This window comes from Acomys russatus, chromosome 2 (assembly GCF_903995435.1).
Source record: "Acomys russatus chromosome 2, mAcoRus1.1, whole genome shotgun sequence".
Taxonomy (NCBI): domain Eukaryota; kingdom Metazoa; phylum Chordata; class Mammalia; order Rodentia; family Muridae; genus Acomys; species Acomys russatus.
The window spans coordinates 21662059-21684312 of record NC_067138.1 but is presented as its reverse complement, the minus strand read 5'-3'; the positions used below and the strand labels follow the sequence as shown (position 1 = coordinate 21684312).

The following is a 22254-nucleotide window of genomic DNA, read 5'->3' as shown; positions in this document are numbered from 1 at the left end:
TTCAATTTTCTGGACCAATAAGAACACTTTGATGTTGATTAGTTTATAAATTTGTGAGCGACTCTTTTGGAAAGATTGCTTTGGACTCTTTTTTTTTTTTTTTTTTTTACAACTGAGACAGTGTCTGGACTTCTTACATCTACAGTGAAATTCTCCAGACACTCTTTTATCTCTTCTTTAATGAGTTTTGGTGTTTTTATGAGTCCCTGGGATTTTTCTTTTAAATCTAGAGTATCCAATTTCCTTCTTTAGAGTTCATAAGAATGTCTTATTTAGAGGGCTGATTTTAATAATATGAGTTTTCAATTCTTTCTTCATCCCTCTTGCAAGAGACTTGTTATTTTAAAAAGTCTAGTGAGGTGACTTTTAGCACTTTGGTCTTTATCGTTTTTCAGTATTTTATTTCATTTTTCTTAGTTCTAATAATTATTACGTCCACCTTCTGTAAGGTTGGGCTTAATCTGCTCTTCTTTGTCTACTTAGCTCTACTATTACTGACAGAACAAAATTGGGATAACTACTTAAAGTTCTTCTTTGGATGTGAGCACACAGCTAAGGATTCCTATCTGAACACTGCTTTCAGCACACCCCAGGGGTTAGAATGTATCTTTTCTCCATATAGTCTTTTTTTCACTTTCTCTTTGAATTCTTTGTCTTCTGGTTTTATTTATGTGTTATTTAACTCTTTCATGCCTGTATGTTTAGCAGCTTTGCCTTTGATTTCCTGTTATTCTATCATGATCAGAGAACATATTTTGCAATCTTTTGATTGTTTTAAATTTGTTGATATTACTCATCTGTATTAATATGATATCAGCTAAAGACTTCTTTGTCTTCGCTTGAGCAGGGTGTTCATTTCTGCTGTGATTGTTTGCTGGCTTTATTTAGTCTGTAGTGTTGAAGTCTATCTTGTTCTTACTGATTTCTCTCTAGTATCCTAAACTTTTATAGAGAAGAATATTAAGCTCTTCAGTTTTTATTTTAGATCCATATATTTTCAGTAGTATTAGTTTTGAGACTGTGAGGACAGTTGTATGACATAAACATAATAATTGTGACATATTGTTATTGTGAGTTAACCCTTTGACCAGCACATTTTTCCTTCTCTGTACAAAGAAAAGGTTTTATAGCCATATTTTGCTTGATGTTAGCAAAGGCAGTACAGATCATTTTTCATTAGTGTTTGTACGATTTATCCAGTTCATGTTTCTTCCTTAATATTTCTTCTTATTTCTTTTTCATTTTTGAATTACACTTATATGTTGGTATTCCACACAGATCAATAAAGTAGAAAAATGATAGCAGTAGTATTCAAGTTGTTATTTATATTTTTTCTTTAAATTACTAAGTAAAAACTTATTTAGAAATAAAAATAGTTGTTAACAAGTTTAAAGAATGAATTTTTTTAAAGACTCTAAGGAAAAGGATACAAATAAATATTTTTAAGTATTATTGACTTTCAGATAAGAAAAAATGATATCAACTCTGTGTGTGTGTGTGTGTGTGTGTGTGTGTGTGTGTGTGTGTGTGCATTGTATCCATGATAAAATGTAAGATCTTTACTACACAGTTATATTTCTCTCACACAATGGAGTTCCGCCATTCTCCTTATTTATCAGCCTTCCCTCCCTCCCTCTTTTCTTCCCTCCTTCCCTTCTTCCCTTCTTCTCTCCCTCTCTCTTCTTCTTATTTCTATCAGCTGTTCCTTTAAGTTGCCCAGTATGCCTCAAACTTAAATCTCTCTCTCTCTTTCTCTCTCTCTCTCTCATTCTGTCTTTGTTTCCTCTTTATTTAGTCCACATGTCTGTAATTCAACACTTGAAAGGTAAGTTTGAGGCTATAAGGGGCTGGAGAGAGCTCTTTCTTCTCAAATAAAATAAAAAATTTTAAATCTTCACTTCTTGACCTACTGTAAATAGACACCATTTATAAGGCTAATTTTGCAACAAACCAAACACCTTTAGCACACCATGTGGCTTATTAACTTTCAATAATTATATGCTGTAGATAAGACAGGCTGTTGTCGATAAAGTGATCTTAAGTACTTGTCATGTGGTGTTAAGTACTCTTTTCAGTTTTTTAGTATGTGGGATGATGGTATATAGTGAACAAAACGTTGGCAGAAGCAAGGAAAATTACATTGTCCATCAATTTACTATGCATGGAGATAAATGCTTACAATTTTTAGCCTTTTCATATTCATGATTCAGTTAAGAAAATGGAGAGAAATATGTTGGCTTAGGTTAAAAAGAAACACTAAAACCAGCTCTTGGTAATTCTATTAACACTTTTCTTTGCATTGGGGAAATGTGTCTCAGTTTATTTTTATTTATTATTTTATGTCCATACACAACATGCATGTCTGGTGCCTGAAGAGGCTGAAAGAGAACCTGGAAATGTAGTTACAAATGATTGTGAACCACTGTGCTGATAACAAAACCTGGGCCGTCCGGAAGAGTAGCTAGTGCTCAGAGCTGTTGAATCATTGCTCCAGATGTTTGATTGCTTCTAATGTTTTATTATAAAATATATAAACAGCCATGCCTAGACATGTAGATATTATCTGGAAATTTTTAGGATAAAAAGGAAAGAATGGTGAGTAAAGATATCAGTACAAATTACTTGAGTACAAGAGAATAAAGACATCAAAATAGTGTCCACAATTTAGAAGCTGCACATGCAGAAATCAGAAGTAAGAGACCACCTTACCACAACCAACTCCCAGTAAACCACCACTATGGTATTGGGGACACTTCCTGGCATACTGAAAATGAAAGCATGGTACATTTCTTGTTTTAGAAATCAGAATTGAAAGGTATAGATAATCCCAGTGGGCATTTATTTGATAAGAACCTCATTCTAGCATGGATCAAGAGTCTGTGTCTTGCTGGCTCCTGCACAGTAGACTGACCATAGGTGGTAATGCAGTGCATTTCCTAAAGCTTGAAGAAAGCATTCTGTGTATTCTCACCACCAAGAAATAACAAATGTAGGACACATGTATTCATCCTCTTTTAAATATGCATAATGCATATGTGTATGAAAATTATGAGATATCTCAAAAATACATATAATTTTGTGTTTTTCTAAATAGAGTTGAATAAGAGACTAAAAGTCAGGCTAGTTGAGAATGACAGTAGTATTTCTGGACTCTGTTCTGTAAAGATTGTCCAGTTTTACATATTTATTGGTGACAGAGCTCTCAGTTCCTCTTAATAGAATTTGGACAACTGCTTCTTAAAAATTCATGGCTTAGTAAATGGGTGATTATAAGTTCTATTTGGACATCCATGACCTCACTGCTAGCACTGGATGGATGAATTGATTGATGATTTCCAGTACCAGGCATGGTTTCTCTCTTGCTGAGCAGGTGCTAGCTATCGACAAGGTATGTTTGAGAGTGAGAGAAATAGTCTTGCCCAGATAAGACGCCCCACTCCCCAGTTGTTTATCTAATACCAAATTGTCAGCCTTTGGAATATCATATACATACAGACAATATTATACAGCTTGAACAAGTTATATTTATATACTAAAGGAAACAAGTTATATGTTAAATTAATATATTAAAGGGACGGGACTATAAATTTGAGAAAGAGAGAAAAGGGGAACATAGGGGAATTGGAGGAAGGGAAAGAGGGGGAAATTATATAATTACACTATAATTTCAAAAAATATATTATTAAAAAGACACAAAAATATGAGAAAGAAACAACAAATTAAGTTTTAAACTCATGGACATAAACAACTAATGGAAGCCAAGTGTGCTAGAATTTGATTAATGTAAGGAATTGTTCAAAAATCACCCCCGCTCAGTGGCAGTGTGATTGTTAAGTGGCACTGGAGCCTTGTTATAGTAAACTAAGGGAAGACAAGGGTCACCTGTGCTGAATTGAGCTTGCTCTTAGTGTCATCATCATCTCCTCTGGCTTATGTTATGTTGAGATACTCTGCCACTGTTTTCTATTTCCCCCAAGGAAATTTAACTGCAGCACCAACTTCTAAAATTAAGTGAAAACTTAATATGGTTTCAGTCTGCCAGGAAACCACAGCAATGCTCTTGTCCAGGGCTGCACACTGGACTGATGACTTTCCACTCCTTTTTGTTACTTATCAGAACAGCTATTAAAATTGGAAGTGTGGGCTGGAGAGATGGCTCAATGGTTAAGAGCGCTGCCTGCTCTTCCAAAGGTCCTGAGTTCAATTCCCAGCAACCACGTGGTGGTTCACAACCACCTGTAACATGATCTGATGCCCCTCTTCCGGCCCACAGGTGTGCAGGCAGGTACACCACTGTATACATAATAATAAATAAATAAATCTTTAAAAAAATAAAAAAATAAAAATGGAAGTGTAGCCAACCTGACCATGATCATAAAGCAACCATGATCATTCTGGATTTGGCTCCTATGTTGTCATTACATTCAGGAATCACCATAGGCTACAGATTTACAAAGGAAAGGATGGCAATTTCTCTGTGAAGTCACACGGGAAACTCTGGGTGTCCTGTGAGGCCCCTCCAACCCAATACCTTAAAGCTAGTGTATAGTTTCCTGTAATGTGGTGTTGGTAGGTCAATCGGGTCTTCTGCTGGTCTAACCTGGCCTTGTCAACCTGGAGCAATCAGCAGATGGTTTGGTGGCCGTCTGGACGTGGACGTGGAGTATTTGTGGTTTTATTGTACTGCCTCATAAGTTGAAAGCTAAGGAAAGACTTTGATGATACATGGTTTTACAGGAAATTAGATGATGCACTGATACAAACTGCACATCAAAGAAATTATTCACAGCGGTTTACTAAACGCTGCCTTCAAGAGCTTTGAAGAATATGATACAAATGTTATTTTATCTATTCCCTCAGCTGAGACTCTTTCCTGTGCCTAAACATAGAGCTGTACCACAGCACTTCCATCCTTCCTTCTCAACTCCAACTGCAATTAGTTTCAACATTTGGAATGTTTCTTTTAGTTTCTTAGACTACAAATCTGAACACATAAGGCTCTAACATTGCCCTTAGCCTTAGCCTTCGTAGCTTGAGGCATCATCCACTGATCTCTTCCATATTTATTGTGCATACATCAGTTCTCATTTCATCCTGACAGCAGAGGAATGTGATCACCTCAGATACTGCCTTAAGATGTGTTCTGCATCAATATTAACTATGTTCATTAATGTCTTATCACCAACCCAGTCTGATTATTAATATTTTCTAGAATCAATAATGTTCTCTCCTGTTTACCTTGCTTTTTAAATATTCATCACTAATGTTCCTGCAAGCCCTGCCCAAAGGGTTTCTCAATATGCTCTAATTCATCTCCTCTTTTATGCCACTTTATTTGGTTTTCTTTTTCTTACATGTCATTCAAGACATTTCAGAGACCCTTCTACTGCATCCTTTTGCCTTTTTTCTTCATTCTCAGGTTGTTCTCCCACTGATATTTGTTAACTGTATGTTGATACCATCATTCAATATCATCATGAGATTTTCCCTTTTTCTTTTAAAATCCCCCATTCCTGACTTCCAAGTCTTTTAAGACTTTATTTATTCATTGAGCTGGAGCCAATCCTTTGACAACTTTATTAAAAAGAATGTTTATGACATGAATTCTCAAGAACTTAAATATATCAGTTCTATCTATGTTTGGTATAGGCCTTTAAGGTAGAATTAACTTTCTGTTGGGATTTTTAAGGAATTGTTCTCCTATCTTTTAGAGCATACATTGTTGTTAAGAAGCCTACAGTTACTCAGATTTCTTATTTTTGTCCTCCAAAACCTTTTATAATCATATCTCTATTGACATTTTTTAAAAGCTTGAAATAACAAATGTTGAATTCTTCTGGACTCTTTAAATCTGGAAAACCATTAAATTCTTATGTCTTCATTGATTTGATGTGGTAATCCTGAGTTGGTTTCGTACTTAAATAGAATGGAGTGCCAACTCATTAGGCATCCAACTCTCTGTGGATATGATTTTTCTCTACTTCATTAAGTCTAACTGCTGATCATCACCCCATTTTATGTCTTCTCAGACAAAACCCTTGTCCAATAATGTCTCCATGTTTAATTTATTTAAAAAAAAATCCCTAACTGTAATATAATTTTAATGGGTACTTGGGAGAAATGGTGGTATAAACATTCAGTCTCATGGTTTTTAGAAGACACAACAAATGGCATCTTAAAAATGTTGACTCGTTGCTAATGATGGGATTGGTAATTATTTTTAGGCTGTTAGCATTATATGGAATAAACTTTTCCTTTGTGTTTCCCTTAAGTTATAGAAGTAATTAGATTTAAATCAGTACTTCAATTTCCCATTTTCCATAATCAGTGCCACATTTTCTTCTATTTATTGAGTTCAAACATTTTCTTCACACCCAATTATAAGTCCCCTTGATGCTTTACTCACAAGAAAACCATCTCCAACTTAATCATTTTTTAAAATTTTGTACATTGATCTTGGTGCGTCTTGCACAAACAATAAACGGTGAGTTTGTATCATTGTATGACATGCTTATGAAATAACCATTTCTTTTAACATAGTGCCAAGGTCAGTAGGACACCCTAAGTGGAACTGGCGGACTAAACCACAAAGCCGTGATTTTGATGAATTGAACCACATTCTTCAGGAGAGCAAGAAGCTGGGGAAAGCCCTTGAGAATCTCTCTCGAAGTAAGTTCTTTTTCTTGACAATAATTGAAATTCAGAGCCAATTTTAATCCATCACCATTGGCAACAATTATTTCTGACATTCTCATTCTCATTGTGTGAGGCTGAGGAGTACTAAGAGAGTGGGACTTGAAAGGAGGTTTGACTGTGCCCATGGCACAGATCTGTTGATGGGCAGGAGGGCAGCAGCTATGGGACATCTTGTAGAAGCTGAACGCTGATCCCCCTGCATGGATTCCATCCCGCATTTCCAACGCACACTTAATGGCATCTTCTTCACTCTTCTATTTAGAAAAGTACCACTTTGCATCATTCTCACTAAGAAGCATTCCTTTCACCTCTGTGAGTTTCGGATCCTTATAAACTTTTTGCAAGGCAGTAGCTGGGTTAAATTCTTCTTAGATTTCTTTCAGAGCCTAGCATGGTGTCAGGTAACTTACTTTGTTCCAAAAGTCACACCTATTCTCTGAGGGCATGGCATAGGGATTTCACTATGTCATCTGTAAGGTGGCCACCACAGATAAATCACTTATCTTCCCTGAGATGTGGCACCCTGGGGAAGGGCACATTGTGAGACAAGATGTTCTTCAGTCAGTACCACCATCATGGGATCAGCAACCCAACAAGCATTTGATGGTGTACTTTGGTGACTGTGTACTGAATTTGGAGACACTCGTGTGTACTTTATGATTTTCAGAAGCAAGCTCACAGTATTCTTATCTTTGTCTGCATAGGTATTTATTTATTTTTTTTTTTAAATCTCAAACATCTTCATAAACAATTTCACATCATGGCTTCCTCAAAAATTCTTTTGATATAATGGAAGACTAAGGGTTCTGAAATGTAGCTCTAGATTTTTTTCTAGTACTACAGTTTTATTAATTTCATGTGTCAAAGTTTGTTATTATCCCATGGCATATTTTGGCAAAGTTTTAAAATATACACACTTATGTATATTGTGTTGTTATATAGTAAACTTATGCGTACATTTATATATTATATACTTCTAGAAACATCACTTTATTTAAACCAGGATGAGGCTTTGAGAGGCTAAGATGCTAAAAGATTTTAAGCTCCAAGATAGGATTTAGGAAAGCCCTGCTTTGAGCTAGATTTACATATAAAACAAAAAAATAAAGTAGGTATTCAGCTTATTATTAAATTATATCCCTGAAAGGATCTTGATCCTACTAAAATGCCAAAGGCAAATTCTAATATTTCTAAATCTCACTATTTGGGGGAAATGTTTGGAGCTGTAAAGGCCTCTTAATTATTTATAAAAGTAAGCTAAGAGAAGGGTGAATGAAGAACATGCCAGAGATATATATATATCCGTCAAATTGTGTCCTTTAAAACGAGGCAGTGGCCAAGTAAATATTTATCTTATAGTTCATTCAAGGATACTATCTTCTCTGACCCCAAAACTGTTTACTAAGGTGCCTTTCCAGTATTTAGTGATGAACACACATAGTTTGTTGCAGAATTGTCCGTTTACACTGTGCTCAGTAACAAAACACCACAGGTTGGTGGATTCTATATGCGTAGAACATACTTCTCACAGTTGTAAATACTGGGAAACCTGAAATCAACATCTGAACTACTCCTTGTTTAGTGAAGCCCTTGTTGTTGTTTGTTTGTTTGTAGATAGTGCCCTCTTTGCACATCCTTGTGTGGTTGAGGGGCCAGGCAGCTCTGTGGGATCTTTTATTGTTCACTAATACCATTAATGACATAAGAGACTTAGTGCCATAATCATTTTCCAGGCCTCACCTCTCATCACTGTAAAATTGGAGTTCAGACTTAAACATATGAATCTAAAGAAGTCACAAACATTTACACTTGCACACAGGTAGTCCACTCACCTGAGTTCTGTGTGGGGGTAATCTGAAGAAGCAGTAACCACTGGAACTAGCAGCAGTAGAACAGGGGCAGGGCATCTCTTTGGTAGTTCGCTACTTCTTATGGGGCATGATGGAGCATCTCTTCTAAATGGTGTACCTGGTCAGGTCAGGCTCACACAGGTTAATCTTACTTGTTCAAAGTCTTTGGGATAGTGCTTTGGTCAAGAAGGAACTGTCTCTTCACACTCAGTAGTCCTAGTCTGAATCAGGGAGAGAGACTATACAGGCATGAGTCTTGGAAACTATTTCATTACTCTGCCTACCAGAACTACTTACCAGCCCACAACATGTTGAGCTACATACAACGCAAGAGAAATGTAATATAAGTCACGTACATGAGTTCTTATTTTCAATTAGGTTCATTAAAATATCAAAACCATTGCATGAAATTCATTTTAGTGAAATACTTACCCTAATGTATAGACTGGCATTTTTCTGTATTTACCATATAAAATGAACACTGGCACTTATTATCTTGACTTCTTAGTTCTTAGTCTTTGAATAGTAATATGAGTTTTAATTCCCAGCACACCACAGTGTGGATCAGCACATTTCCAGTATCTGGTCTCCACATGAGGACAGGCTGCTCTACCAGGCAAAATACAATGTTAAACACAGAGAGAAAAAGCTCCACTCTTGGGTTTTAATTGACCCCAAACAGCTTCAGATTTTTAAAAATCAATTCCCATACAAAGTGTCAGAAAGGAGCCGGGCATTGGTAGCAAATGCCTTTAATGCCAGCATTCGGGAGGCAGAGGCAAGTGGATCACTGTGAGTTCGAGGCCAGCCTGGTCTCGAGTCCAGGATGTCTAGAGCTACACAGAAAAACCCTGTCTCAAAAAACTGAAAAACAAACAAACAACAAAAACAAGTGTCAAAAAGAATAGCTAGTGTCTGGTGTCTCCGCCGTGTCGGCTTCCTTTCACCCTACAAGGCATCAACGACTCTGCTGAAATTCTTTTCACTGCCGTCACCAGTTGATTACAACTGCCAAAGAGAGTGAAATGGTTTGTGATTCTCATCCAGCTGAACTGCTCCAGTGGTTTCCAGCTGTTCAGTGCTTTCTTTAGACTCTGTGACCCCTGATGTTTGGGGGGCTGGCAACCACTTGATCTACTCTGGAACCCTGACAGCATTTCTTGTAGGTCTTTCATGGGAATTCTTTCTTTCCTGTGATTTATGCTCACTATGCTCTTCTCTCTCTCTCTCTCTCTCTCTCTCTCTCTCTCTCTCTCTCTCTCTCTCTCTCTCTTTCTCTCTCTCTCTCTCTCTGACTCACCCACTCTCATCATTTATTCATCACTCCCAAGCAGTTAGCTCAAATGTGTTTATTTCACACCCAGTCTTTTTCCCTCAGGCTTTCACAGAAGGGGATTCTTGACATGTATTTCCACTCAGGTGCCCCACATTACAATCAGTACCAGTGAATGGAACGAACCTTCTTCTCGAGATGAGGTGGCATTATGGCGTGATGTCATGGGTGGTGTTACTATGGCTTATCAGACCCCTCTCTCTCTCCTTGTTGTATCCCTACCTCAACTAAGTTGTAAAGTCTTGGTCATTTTCCCTTTCATATATGTTTTGAATTTGGTTCATTTCTCTACTATAATAAGAATCTTGTCCCTTACACCTTAATATGACTGACTAGATGATTGATTTATTTGTTCCATTTCATCCAGTTCTTGTGTTGTGCCCTGATGACACAAGAATAAGGCTCAGTTGCCTTATTCTTACATTCGAGGAATCTTGTGGGGTGATGCAAGATAAACATATTCTCATTTGGAGAATGGCCTGATGTAGTGTTCCTAGAGACGGCAGGCTCTGTCCAATCTGTGGTTCTTCCATCTTTAACACAGGCCATTCCATGTTGTTGCAGAAGGAAAAGAGCCTAGAGAGGCCAGTTTCTCCATCAAGGGGCGTACATCATGTTTATATGCATTCTACAAAAGCTGCAAGGGAGTCTGGACATTGGTTAGCGTGTAAAACCAGGAGAAGTATGGAACTAATTTAGGAAGGGAATCTAGCTTTCCTCACACTCACAGTTTGTTTCTCCAGTAAGCCCACACTGCACGTGTCGTGCCTTTCAAGTAAAGACCTGGTAACTTGTTTCAGATGGCTCCACTTACAAGTTCAGAGGAAGTGCCGTTACCTTGTTTTCATTGTCACATCTTATGGCTTCTGGGTGTGCACCATTCCATTAGTCTGCCTCCCTGCCATTTATCTCCTTATGTCATTCTCCTTGAAATCTCATCTTCTGGCAAGAATTCCTTTTCTAACAAGCCCAACCTTGCCACAGGTCAAACAAACCCTCCGAGATGACTTCTCTACTGCCTTCTGGCTCTCTACTGAATTTGGATTTGACAATTTGAGGCCCTGACTGCACCTACCTGGCCCCATCTCTTTGTCACTCATCTCCTCTTTGGATGGCTCTAGGATAAGGCTTCCTTAGCTATCCGACTCCCTAGGCAGTGATTAGCACTGAAATGATTGGCTGATCCCATGTCTTGTACATATAACTTCTTTGGGATGTCTCTGTCTCCATCTCTTATCTACCTTCAGCTTCTTACATTGTGAGCCATTGATGTAAGAACACATGAGCTTGGTTGATCATAAGTTTGCTTGTTGGCACATTTTACTGAAACTGTGACATAAACTGGAGGGCTGTGCATAAAAACAAGTAGGTAAATATGTGAACAAACCAGCTCTAGGGAAAAGGCAGCAACTCCCCATTTTGTGCATCAATGGTCTACTACTCCCAAGGTAGCAAGGCTCCTAGCAGTTTCTGAGCCTCGTCCTCCCCTGCACCTGCCAGCTTCCCTGGAAGAGGATGTAGTGAATAAGTATCTTTGGGCCATCCAGACATTGCCCTGTTCATCACAGCTCATGTGGAAAAATTGGCTGGAGCTTTTCCATTGAAAATGCACCCAGCTGCTGGAAAACAGAAAACAGACACCAATGCACCATTACTGATAACATCAGTCTGGACCCAGTCAAGATAAAATGTAACAACAATTTTTGTAGTCAGCCAATCATGAGCATATGAAAATAAATCTTCTCTGATCTAACAGTCTGAGGAGCAAGACTAACAACTCACAAGAAAAAGTAGGGGTAGATTATGTAACATCTGATGGTTCATCAATTACCACACTTACTTGGTGCCAATGAGAAGTAGCAACAATGGTGGATACATGGACCTGTACTTCATGGTTCCATGTATGGGGAGGTTAGTGTGAAAATGATCATTTCTACATCTAGCAGAATGTAATGTAAGAGCTGTGAGGGTGTAGCAGAACTTGTAGCTTCATCACAAAGTACAACAATAAGGATGAGGCAACAGCCAGAGTGCACCATGGGGATACAGGTTTCTCAGAAGGGAGGAAAGATGCCCCGACAAGGTGCTTAAGAAAGGGCAAGTCTTGGATTGCTGGTACACAAAGTGTCAGGCAGGACACTGAAGCTGAAAGTTTGTTGAGAGACAACTATGAGAATAGGAAGACAGGAGTACTTCAAAGCCTCTGGAGAGTCATACTATAAGCAGTCTGTGTTGTAAAATGTAAAAGATTTTATACACACACACACACACACACACACACACACATTGAGAAGTTTCTGTGACCAAGATATTCTGATTGTATTGAAGGAAGGGTGAAAATAAGGATGAGTGTGGTTAGTTTGTTTTGTTTTAGGTTTTCTTCATAAACAAGATTGTCTGCTACCTGCATCCCAAATAAGAATTTGGGAACATTTGAGGGTAGTATAGCAATAAGCTTCAAACTCTGCTTCCAGGTACTGTGGGGTATCTATACAGAGTTGGCCACTGCCCTGTATTTCCAGAAACCAAGTGAATATTCAGGTGGCAGTAGGGTGGAGTTGAAGTAACAAATAATGCAAAGATAAAGAAACTCACAAGGCATGGAACACATACATTGGGGTCTCAGGTAGTAAATGACCCAACATAGAAAAAATAAAATAAACCTTTAGAGAGGTTGAATGATTACAGAACAAGTTTCATAGAGGCATGTGTCCAGTGTTAGTCTGTAAGAGAAAGAAATAAATATATTTCTATATCTATAGAATATATTTGTCTATATAGACTCTAGAGTTGTCAGTGTGCTGTGCCGCCATTGTTCACTATGGCGGCAGTCTAACTAGCGAACAGCCGGAAGCCACATTATTTTCCTACGTACTCTAAGCTGAATATATTATGAGGGGGTTATTCTTCTGTTCTCATTAGCTGTCTGAGAGTGAATGAAAGTTTCTCATTTTTTAACTCTGTGTTAGTTCGTGTTGCAGAGTTTATCTGACAAAACACTTTATGAGAGGCAAGGTCATCTTTGGCTCACAGTTTTGGAGTACTCAGTCTGCTGCTGCTTGACTCCGTGCTCTTGTGTAGTACATCTTGGAGGCCAGAATAGATGATAGAGAATATGCTTCATCTCAAAGCTGATGGAAGCACAGAGCAAGGAAGGGACTGGGAACCACAGAATCCAAGTATAACCTTCAAAGGCACACCCCTAGTGACCCTCCTACGTCTAGATCCACTTTCTAAAGTTTTTACCATTTTCCCAAATAGTTCCCAACAGTCTAGGATTAACCTAGCAAATCCATGAGCCTTTGTAGGACATTTCATATGCAAACTATTACATTCATTCTGTATTTTTTTTCCCTCCTGTAAGAAACAGGTTTCGATTTGATAACATGAAATATAAATGTTATATTTTTACAATAGAAAAGTTCTTGTTTGATGTGATAATCAGGAGCTATCATACTTGTCCAAACAGAGTTCTAAGAGAAGACTGAATGCAGAAGCCAGCATGTAGTCCATGGAGGAGGGTGGGCCAAAGGTGGGAAGTGTTCAGCCATGTCAACCTTCCTGCTAAAAGTATTTGTAGAGAGAGAAGATGACTGCCAGTTGTGGTAGTGCTTACTTGTAACTCCAGCATTTGGATGATGAAGGTAGGAGGGAGTTCAAAGTTAACCTTCATTATATATTGATTTTGATGCTAGCCTAGACTACAGGAGACCCTGTTTCCCTTGTTTGCTTTGTTTAAAAAGGGAAGATCTGAGAGAAGGCAGTAGTTCGTAGAACATTAAGTGGTGTTGTTCAGAGTTGGGGGACATTTTGCTTTGGTTTCCCTTAAGGATGTGCCTGTGTGTGCGCATGTGCGTGCGTGCGTGCATGCGTGCGTGCGTGCGTGCGTGTGTGCGTGTATGTGTGTGTGTATGTGTGTGTAGAGAGAGAGGGGGGAAAGCAGAAATACTTATGAATGTATGTGTGATTAAAACAGGAAGATTAGAAAGTAATAGGCCATATGCAGTTTATAAAAACAAAAATATGTATTACTTAGTGTGTTAAAAAATTAATCCATTAAAATCAAAATCCCCTCAGTTCTGATGGGTGTGGTGGCACATGTCTGAAGCTATAGTACACATAAGCCTCAGGCAGAATTGCTCTAAGTTCAAGGCTAGCCTCAGCTACAGTATAGGACCCTGTCTCAAGATTCAGATACAAAAATAAGCAAGCAAACAGGGATTTTCTGCCTTGAAAGCAACAGGTCTAAAGAGAGGTTAGTTGACAAATGTTCAAGGGTGTTTGATCAACTACATGATGCATATCAGGGTTTTTTCAGGTGTCTGTTTTATAATGATCTATTATAGTAAGCTTTTAAAAATTAATTTATTCTTAACAAATGAGCTCAGATATGTAGTTATCAAGTTCCCTGGTGCAGTTAGCCCACCATAGCTCGTTTCTAGCTGACAATGGGATGTCTCCATGGAAATGCTCAAAAGGAATGTGCAGAATTCTTTCCTACAATTCCCAAATAAGTATTTACATGTTATAGACTCTATTTCCACACTTTACCTCAAAATTGAAAAAAGACTTTCAGTGAGGGCTTTGAGACCATTTTATCATGAAAGTTTGCTTTCCCCAGGAAGGGGCCAGGTTTGGGAGAAACAGAATCATTTCATATGTAAATTTCCTGACCTACTTTCATGAAATGAATTACACTGACCAAGGTGGAAAGAACTCTGAAAAGCCACCACTTCTGCTTCCTGTAGCTACAGCTGAGATCTGAGCCCAGGCCTTGGAGATGGATGTCATGATGAAGCCCATAGCTTAGTGAACACATTGGAACTCTGGGTACCCAAGGACAGTGTTTTAGGACTGATTCCTGATGCCATGGAGACCCCTCTGGGGATGAAAATGAACAGGAAGTAGAGGAGACAATGGAAGCCTGGGAGATAGTTTGTGCTACTATTGAATTTATTGGTTTTTGGATGGTAGCCCTCTGCTTCCTAGGCAAGCTGCTTCCCTGTTGAACTGCACCTTGAGAGTGTCTTAGCTTCAGAAGGAGAGAAGCTGACCCTCACAGAGCCTCCAGAGCTTCCAGGGTGGAGAACTGTTACTCCTCTAGGCTATACCAAATTCAGTCCTCCACTGGGACATTCCTTCTAATTGTTTTTTTTTTTTTCTAGAACCCATGTAATCCTTCCACGCCAAGTGTAACAGCAAGCTACTCTTGGGTATTTGGTTTAGTACTGATCCCCACTCTCTATGAGCTTTACAGGGCTAATGAGACGCAGAACAATTTCAGTCCCATTTTAGAGAGAAAGGCTATGGATGTTGTCCTAGGCCCTGGGATGACCATCTGACTGTTCATATGGAAGGCTGCTGCTAGAGTTTCCTGCCGCCATAGAAAAGAGTTTCATTAAAATTCCTACAACTACTTTTAATCAGTGTTAAGCTTTGATTAAAATTGAAATGAGAAATACCCTAGGCCTTTTGACTCTGAAAACAGAAAGTTAAGTGAATCATATCTAATAGAATGGTTATTAGAACTATGCAAATGTTAAGACTATCTGATAATTGGAATTTCCATAAAGTATGGTCATCAGACTAGCACTGGGAACAGTTAAAGGGATAAGTCTTTCTTTCAAGCAAGTTTTTCTCTTAGGTAGATTGAGTTCATGTTGGGGCTCATTGCTTCTTCAACTTCCCTTCACCATGGCTGGACATTTCTTAATCCTGAGAGCAGTTCACAGTGGCAGCTGCCATGAGAGCATCCTATACCCTGTGGCACACACTTGATGCTGTGCGTTAAAAAAAAAAAAAAAAAAACTGACTTGCCAGTAGTAATTGGCTTCATTTCAGATAAGTTGGCTAAGTGGTGCACTGCTGCTACCTTTATGAATACCTGGTTCACAAATCTGAGGTATAAATGAAATTCAAAGATTTAATAATAGTTTTCCAAAAGTTGGATCAGAAAACTATGTCTTCACATTCCAGGAATCCAGCAAGTTAAAAAGATCAAGAGAATCAAACATCCCAGCCAGCTGAACTGTAGGGTGTTTAACTGCAGATGGCTGAGCCTTGTGACTTTGAAGGAGAATGAGAATTTTATTTCACAGCATCTATAACTCCTCTCTATCTATGTTGATCTAGACTTAGTCTTTTAAATATTTATGTTTAAGGTGTTTAATCTTAATCTTGAAGTAGTACAGGCAAGGACCATTTCTGTAGAATTGTACTAAATGCAAAGGCAGCGTTTTTTACATACTTAATTTTATACTCTGGAATGGTGCATTTTAAGTGTGTTGTAGACCATAATATGGTCCATATGAAATACCAGAGTTCATTCATTTGCTTAAAGTTTTAACTACGTACAGTAACCTTTTGTAGCTCTAGCCCTATGGCACCACAGCCCAATAGCTCCACTCTGACCTTCTATAGCACCATGGCACAAGAGCTCCCATGTTGGTCCCTGTGGAGTTTTCTCCTTTGTAGTACAGTATTTTTGAATCAGGGCTATGCCTAAGCCACCAACTTCCATCTCTAAACTAGAAGCTAGACTGTCTTTTAGTGCACTAACAAATCATTTTGTTTTATGTTCATGAGTGTTTTCCTTGAGTGAACACATCTGTACCGTGTTTATGTGTGTGTGTGTGTGTGTGTGTGTGTGTGTGTGTGTGTGTGTGTGTGTGTGTCTGTGTGTGTGTGTGTGTGTGTAGTACCTACAGAAGCTGAAAGAGGGCAGCCTAATCCCTGGAAATGGAACAACAGATGGTTGTCAAAACTACCATATTGCTGCTGGGGACCAATCCCAGTTCTCTGGAACAGCAGCTAATACTCTTTAGTGATGAGCTATATCTTCCACTACAACAAATAAATTATTAGTTACCAATTTTTTGTGTACATTGTATGTGTGTATGTGTGTGTGTGTGTGTGTGTGTGCGTGCGTGCGTGCGTGCACGCACGCGCGCTCATGTATTCCCATGTGTTTGGAGGCTGGAGGTCAACAAGAGATGCATTTCTTAATGGCTTTATGTTTGGTTTTTGAGATAAGTTCTCTATTTGAATTTGGATATAATCAATTCTGCTGGGTTGGCTGACTAGTAAGCCCAGGGCTGTCCCTGCCTCAGCTTTCCCAGTTCTGGTATTACAAGTGTGCAAAGCTATGCCTAGCTTCTTACATAGGTACCAGGGTTCTGATCTGAGGTCTTCATATTTGTGTGGCAAACATTTTTATCAGTGGAGCTATCTCCCCATCCCCACCAGCAACCGTTATCAAAAAGAACATCATGGAATATTGCACTGAGGAACACATTTTTAGATATGCTGTGTTTTTGTTTCATCTACAAAAAAAAGAATGGAGCCAGTTACTGAAATAAAACAATGGACGTTGTTCTGGCTCATGTGTAACTGATTTTCTAGGCTGGTGTGGGTTATGTGGGAACTGGTGGAGGGCTCTCTGCAGCTTCTGCAGGTTGGGCTGAGTATATATGAGGAAATGATGAAAACTCTTGCTCATGTCTTGTCTCTTGGGGCTTTTTTTTTTGGTTCTGCTCTCTGGATCCGCTGCTTCTGCCTTGCCCTTTAGACTCTACTGAACTTCTGCTTCAAATCCCATTTTGACATTGTTCTGTTCCCTTGTACTTTAAACTTTCAGACTTTTCCTGTCTCCTGACTCTTCTTCCTCTGACTTGATTGCAGCTCATTTCTTCTGTCTGTCCCAAACTTAAGTCCAGTGCCTTGCCCCAACATAACATCCTATCAAAACCTATAAAATAAAAACAAAATGGATTAAGAAGAACGAGATTGAAAGGGCAATAGGAAGTTATCCTGTGGAGGAGCAAACATGTTGGTGTGAGTTATTTGAAGGGAGTTATACTCAGTGAGAAGTAAAGGTGTTTCAGCAAGGTGCCCTGGTATTAAAGAAAGGAGCCTCCCCAAGAGAATTCCTGGGGAGGGTACAAAAAAAGATCAGGAAAAACAACACTTCAAGACATACAAGGAAGGAAGGAGGGAAGGAAGAAATGAAGAAGGAAGAAAAGGAGGAAGAGAAAAGAAAAAAAGGGTGTCGGGGGAGATGGGAGTGGGGGAAGTTGAAAAACACCTCCACAATAGTCTTGCAAGTTGGCTCTGACTCCAAGGATCTGCAAGAAACATCTGCTTGTTTTGATTTCCTTCCTTCATCTCCTTCATCAAGCTGCCTCAGCAGGTCCTGGAAGTCATCCTTGTCTTTATTTCTTAATTTGCTTTCATAAGTAGAATGGATGCATTTTTTTTAAAGAAGCAGTGAAAAAGAACAAAGTTGAATAAATAACACACTTGATTTATGACTAGAAATTTTTAACTAGAACTTTTGTTATTTGTAGCATGAAGTTATCAAAGATTGCTTCTAAAACTGTCTTGTAAATCTCTTTTGTATCCCAGGTATTGCGATTTCAGATGAACTCGATAAGGTAAGATGAGCTCTGTATCTAATGACCAAGCGCAAGACTTATGTTTGAATCCACATCTAAATTAATTTCACCTGAAACATACAAAATGTCCCAGTACAGTTTATTTGGTGTTACTATTTTAACACATTAATAATCCCTAATGAAAATATTGCATTAAATATATACCATCTACTTTTTGAGTCAATGCCTTTAAAAGTTGCTTAGACAGAACAGAATCACCAAATCATTATATAAAAATAAAAAACCTAATGATACTATGTACATTACTTGGATTTGGCCTTATCTAGATGATCATGATGGTGATGATGATAATGATGATGATGGTGATGATGATGGCAAAGTTGATGATGAGTTTTGTGATGATGGTGGTAATGTTACTGTTGGTAGAGATAGTGGAATCCATAGTGATGATTGGAAATGGTGCTTATGGTAACCTTGGTGATGGAAATGATGGTAATGATGGTGGTAACCACATGATGATGATAATGGTGATGGTGGTGACCGTGGTAGCGATTATATGGAAGGAACTTGACATTTTCTACTCCTGATCTTCCTCAGTAATTATTATTGCTTGCTTGATTTAGCTTCCCAAGATGCCAAGAGAATATGATGATGGTCTGAAATGAGGCAGTTGTCAGGGTGATGCAAACAGAGTGAATAGAAATACGTATATTGGATATGTATTTCCATACCGTCGCCTGTCGGCAGAGACTCCTGAGTCTTGGAGATGAGCTTCTGCTTGAACTGTGGAGCTTGGGGAAAGTGGGGAAAGGGCAGGTGGGGCTGTGATCAAGACATCACTTTACTTCTATTCATCTTGATCTGTCTATTAAACATGCTTGTACAGTTGGTGCTCACAGAGCACATCTGCCCCAAACAACACACCTGGAAATTACCTAGATCTAAGTTTTTAACTTCTGTTCATCTCAGGATGGCTTTACAGCTTATCAGTATTACAGAGGTCACTAAAGACCTTGACTTCATGCACATTTTATCTGGGATTATTTACCATGTAAGAAATTAAAACAGATAAAAATTTTTAGTTTATTAGTTTTAAACAGTCCTAAGTAATAGTACAAGTTGTTACATTGGCAAAAGAATAACAAATCCATGAAAATGCTTTATTTTCCAAAACAGAACATTACTGAAGAATAGGACTTTGAACTTTATAAACCTCTTTTATCCTGGGAACAGCTGGAAGTGGCTGGATTCTTGTATCGTTGTTTTCCTTCAATGTGCTATAGTTTTCTTCTTTAGCATAAGAAACATAGTTAGCAAGGATGACATGGAAAGAGTCATTAACAATAAAGTATTGCACAGATTGAGACCATATAAATCACAACATTTAAAAACAGCAAAGAGTCAAGTATTAACATGACTTGTGTGTGTGTGTGTGTGTTTTGTGGGTTTTTTGTTGTTGTTTCATTTTTGGTTTTGTTTGTTTTGGTTTTTTGTTTTTAGTTTTAAAAAGCCTGCCTAAGTCACTAGTAGAATAGCCTGGATATATTCTTAGACACGGTTTCCTTCAGTAACCATCACTAAACCTAGTAGAACAGCTATCTGGGATAAGTCTGCTAGACTAGGTCTCTCGACTGTGGAGTGAAAGCCAAATTGTACTCTCCTGGCGTTGCACATCATATCTGGTTCTCTCTCCACGTCTCTCATTCCTTGCCTGCCTGGGCCATGAAACTTCCTCAGAACTCCGGGAAAACAATGAGTTATAGTCTAATCTTTTGCCTCTACGACCTACCTTCATTTTAAATAAAAAGATACTGTGGTACACCCTTCTAAATTTCGTCCTCCACCCCCAATATGCTCTACAAAACCCTGAAGACCTCACCTATCACCAAGAACGCTCTACAAAACCCTGAAGACCTCACCTATCACCAAGAACGCATGGAGCTTTTCACTGGCTTTGCTCCACTTCCCCTCTTCCTGTGAGCTGAGTTGTCCTGGGGCATTGCTGAACTTTCCTGTGGAGCTCAAACCCTTTCTTTTCACTGAAATGGGTTTGCCTCTCAGTGGGTGACTTAGAGCTGCCCAGACACGTATTCAGGTGCCTCGCACAGCACATCCTTCCCCACACACTTTCTTTCTCTACTGGGCCATGGGGGCCGGTGGAGGAGGGAGGAGTGGGAGGGCGAGGCGAATCCAATGCACAAACCTACCTGACCCTGCTGTTTTTGTCAGCTTACCTAATACTTCTGATTCTGATAACTTGGGAATTTATTATGTTTATTTCAGTTGAGGAAAACACCAACAATTATCATAAGTAAATTCCCTTTCTGAAAAGATATTTATGTCCGTGAACAAAATCTTGATGCCATTCATATCTGAAAACAAGGATGAGAGAGGATCCCAGGCTTTCAAGGTCATGGGTCTTCTGCCAGCCATGGGAGAGCCACTGAGTAGAGAGCCTGTCCCACAGCACCCCCTTGTGGCCGTGACGCTCATAGTCCTGAATTTTCCTGACCTAAAAATATTCCAAATTCAGGTACCTGTAGATACTATTTTTTGAAGTAGTTTCTTTCTAGGGAAAGGAATATGTAATTAATGTAACAACATAATTAATATAGCATAATATATAATATAATATAATTAATATGATATGATGTCACATCATATATCATATCGTAATATAGCATAACATAATATAAAATTATAATATTTGTTGCTTCCCTTCCCTCTCTTGAAGCTCTCTATATGGCCCTTTCCACTCACCTTCAAATTCATGGCCTCTTTTTCCCTCACTAAATGCAACTGCATTCATATGTGTCTATGTATATACGCATATCTTCCTAAATATCACCTCTTCAGTCTGTAGAATGTTATTCGTATGTGTGTTTGGCACTAAACAATCAAATATTGTCGTCTTTGCTTGTGTTGGCTTTGTCCCTGTGTCTTCAGTGCAATGATAAATGCACATACAGGTTTTTACTTCCAATCCCACAACAACTTTGATACTCCAATGGAGATATATTTTTCCATCCTTTATAACATACTAATTTTTATTATTTTGTGCCAGTTCAACAGCCATTTCCTTCAAATATTTTCTCTATGACTTTTGAAGTTGGTGAATTCTTAAAATTTATTATTTTCCCTTAAAATGAATGAATGGTATGGATCCCATCATGCCTGCTCACAGGCTGGTTTTATTCCCTTCCTGTGTGGGCATACCAGCTTTCTGTCACCCTGTAATAGTGCAATAGCTCAAACTGACTACCCACCCTCCTCTTCTATAACTTAGACATTGGTGTGAGTTGTGTCCTTGTACCAGTGTCAGGGTGTCCTCAGAATTGCATCCCCGAATGGAGAGAATTTTGTTTCCTTGAATTTTCCAGTACAGGTTGTTGGCACTCCTCAGGAGGAGGTCCTCCGGGAAGATGTCTACAGCTTGCACCATCTCTCCTGTCTAACTTCAGCCAGCAAAGGATAATCACTGTTACTGTGCCTCGCAACCACAGGAACCCTTCCCACCCATGTCCTTAGCCTCACTCTTACAATGTTCTATCTGTCATGTAGAACAGTGTGCTCATGTGTCTTAAGGGTTAGGAACTAGACATCCTGAAAAAGTCATTATCCTCCCTTCACAGCCACTCCACAACTATAGGTGGTGAGTCTGTCTGTCTGCCTGTCGCTCTATTTGATGAACATACAATTTATTGAGTATAAACTTTTTAAACTCTTGATTCCTGTTTAACTCTTCAAAATACCACATAGTAGATAAAATTTCTGGGCTACACTTCAGCTATAAGTATTCCTGTTCAGGAATGCCATCTGGGATCTGACACATATCTATGTTTTTCTGTCTGTCTATATAAACTGATGTTGGGTTTCAGGCCGCCCAGGATGGCTTTGAGGCCATTCTGTTAAGCTGTGTTTGGCCTTGACCTTCTTGTCCTTTCACACCCACCACACTAGTGCTAGGCACACAGGTATGCAC

The 22254-nt window shown here is 38.8% G+C and overlaps 1 protein-coding gene across 6 annotated transcripts in view; it reads left to right on the top strand.

The window, feature by feature from the left end:
* Positions 1-22254, top strand: part of C2H8orf34 (chromosome 2 C8orf34 homolog) — a 426915-nt gene that overhangs the window by 122950 nt on the left and 281711 nt on the right. For 4 of the 6 annotated variants that reach the window (XM_051159051.1, XM_051159035.1, XM_051159043.1 and 1 more), the window contains exons 4-5: positions 6541-6669; positions 18283-18311. In XM_051159051.1, the coding sequence (XP_051015008.1) occupies positions 6541-6669; positions 18283-18311 (158 nt within the window). The remainder of the gene's footprint in view (positions 1-6540; positions 6670-18282; positions 18312-22254) is intronic. The other 2 variants (XM_051159058.1, XM_051159067.1) reach the window with 1 other exon arrangement.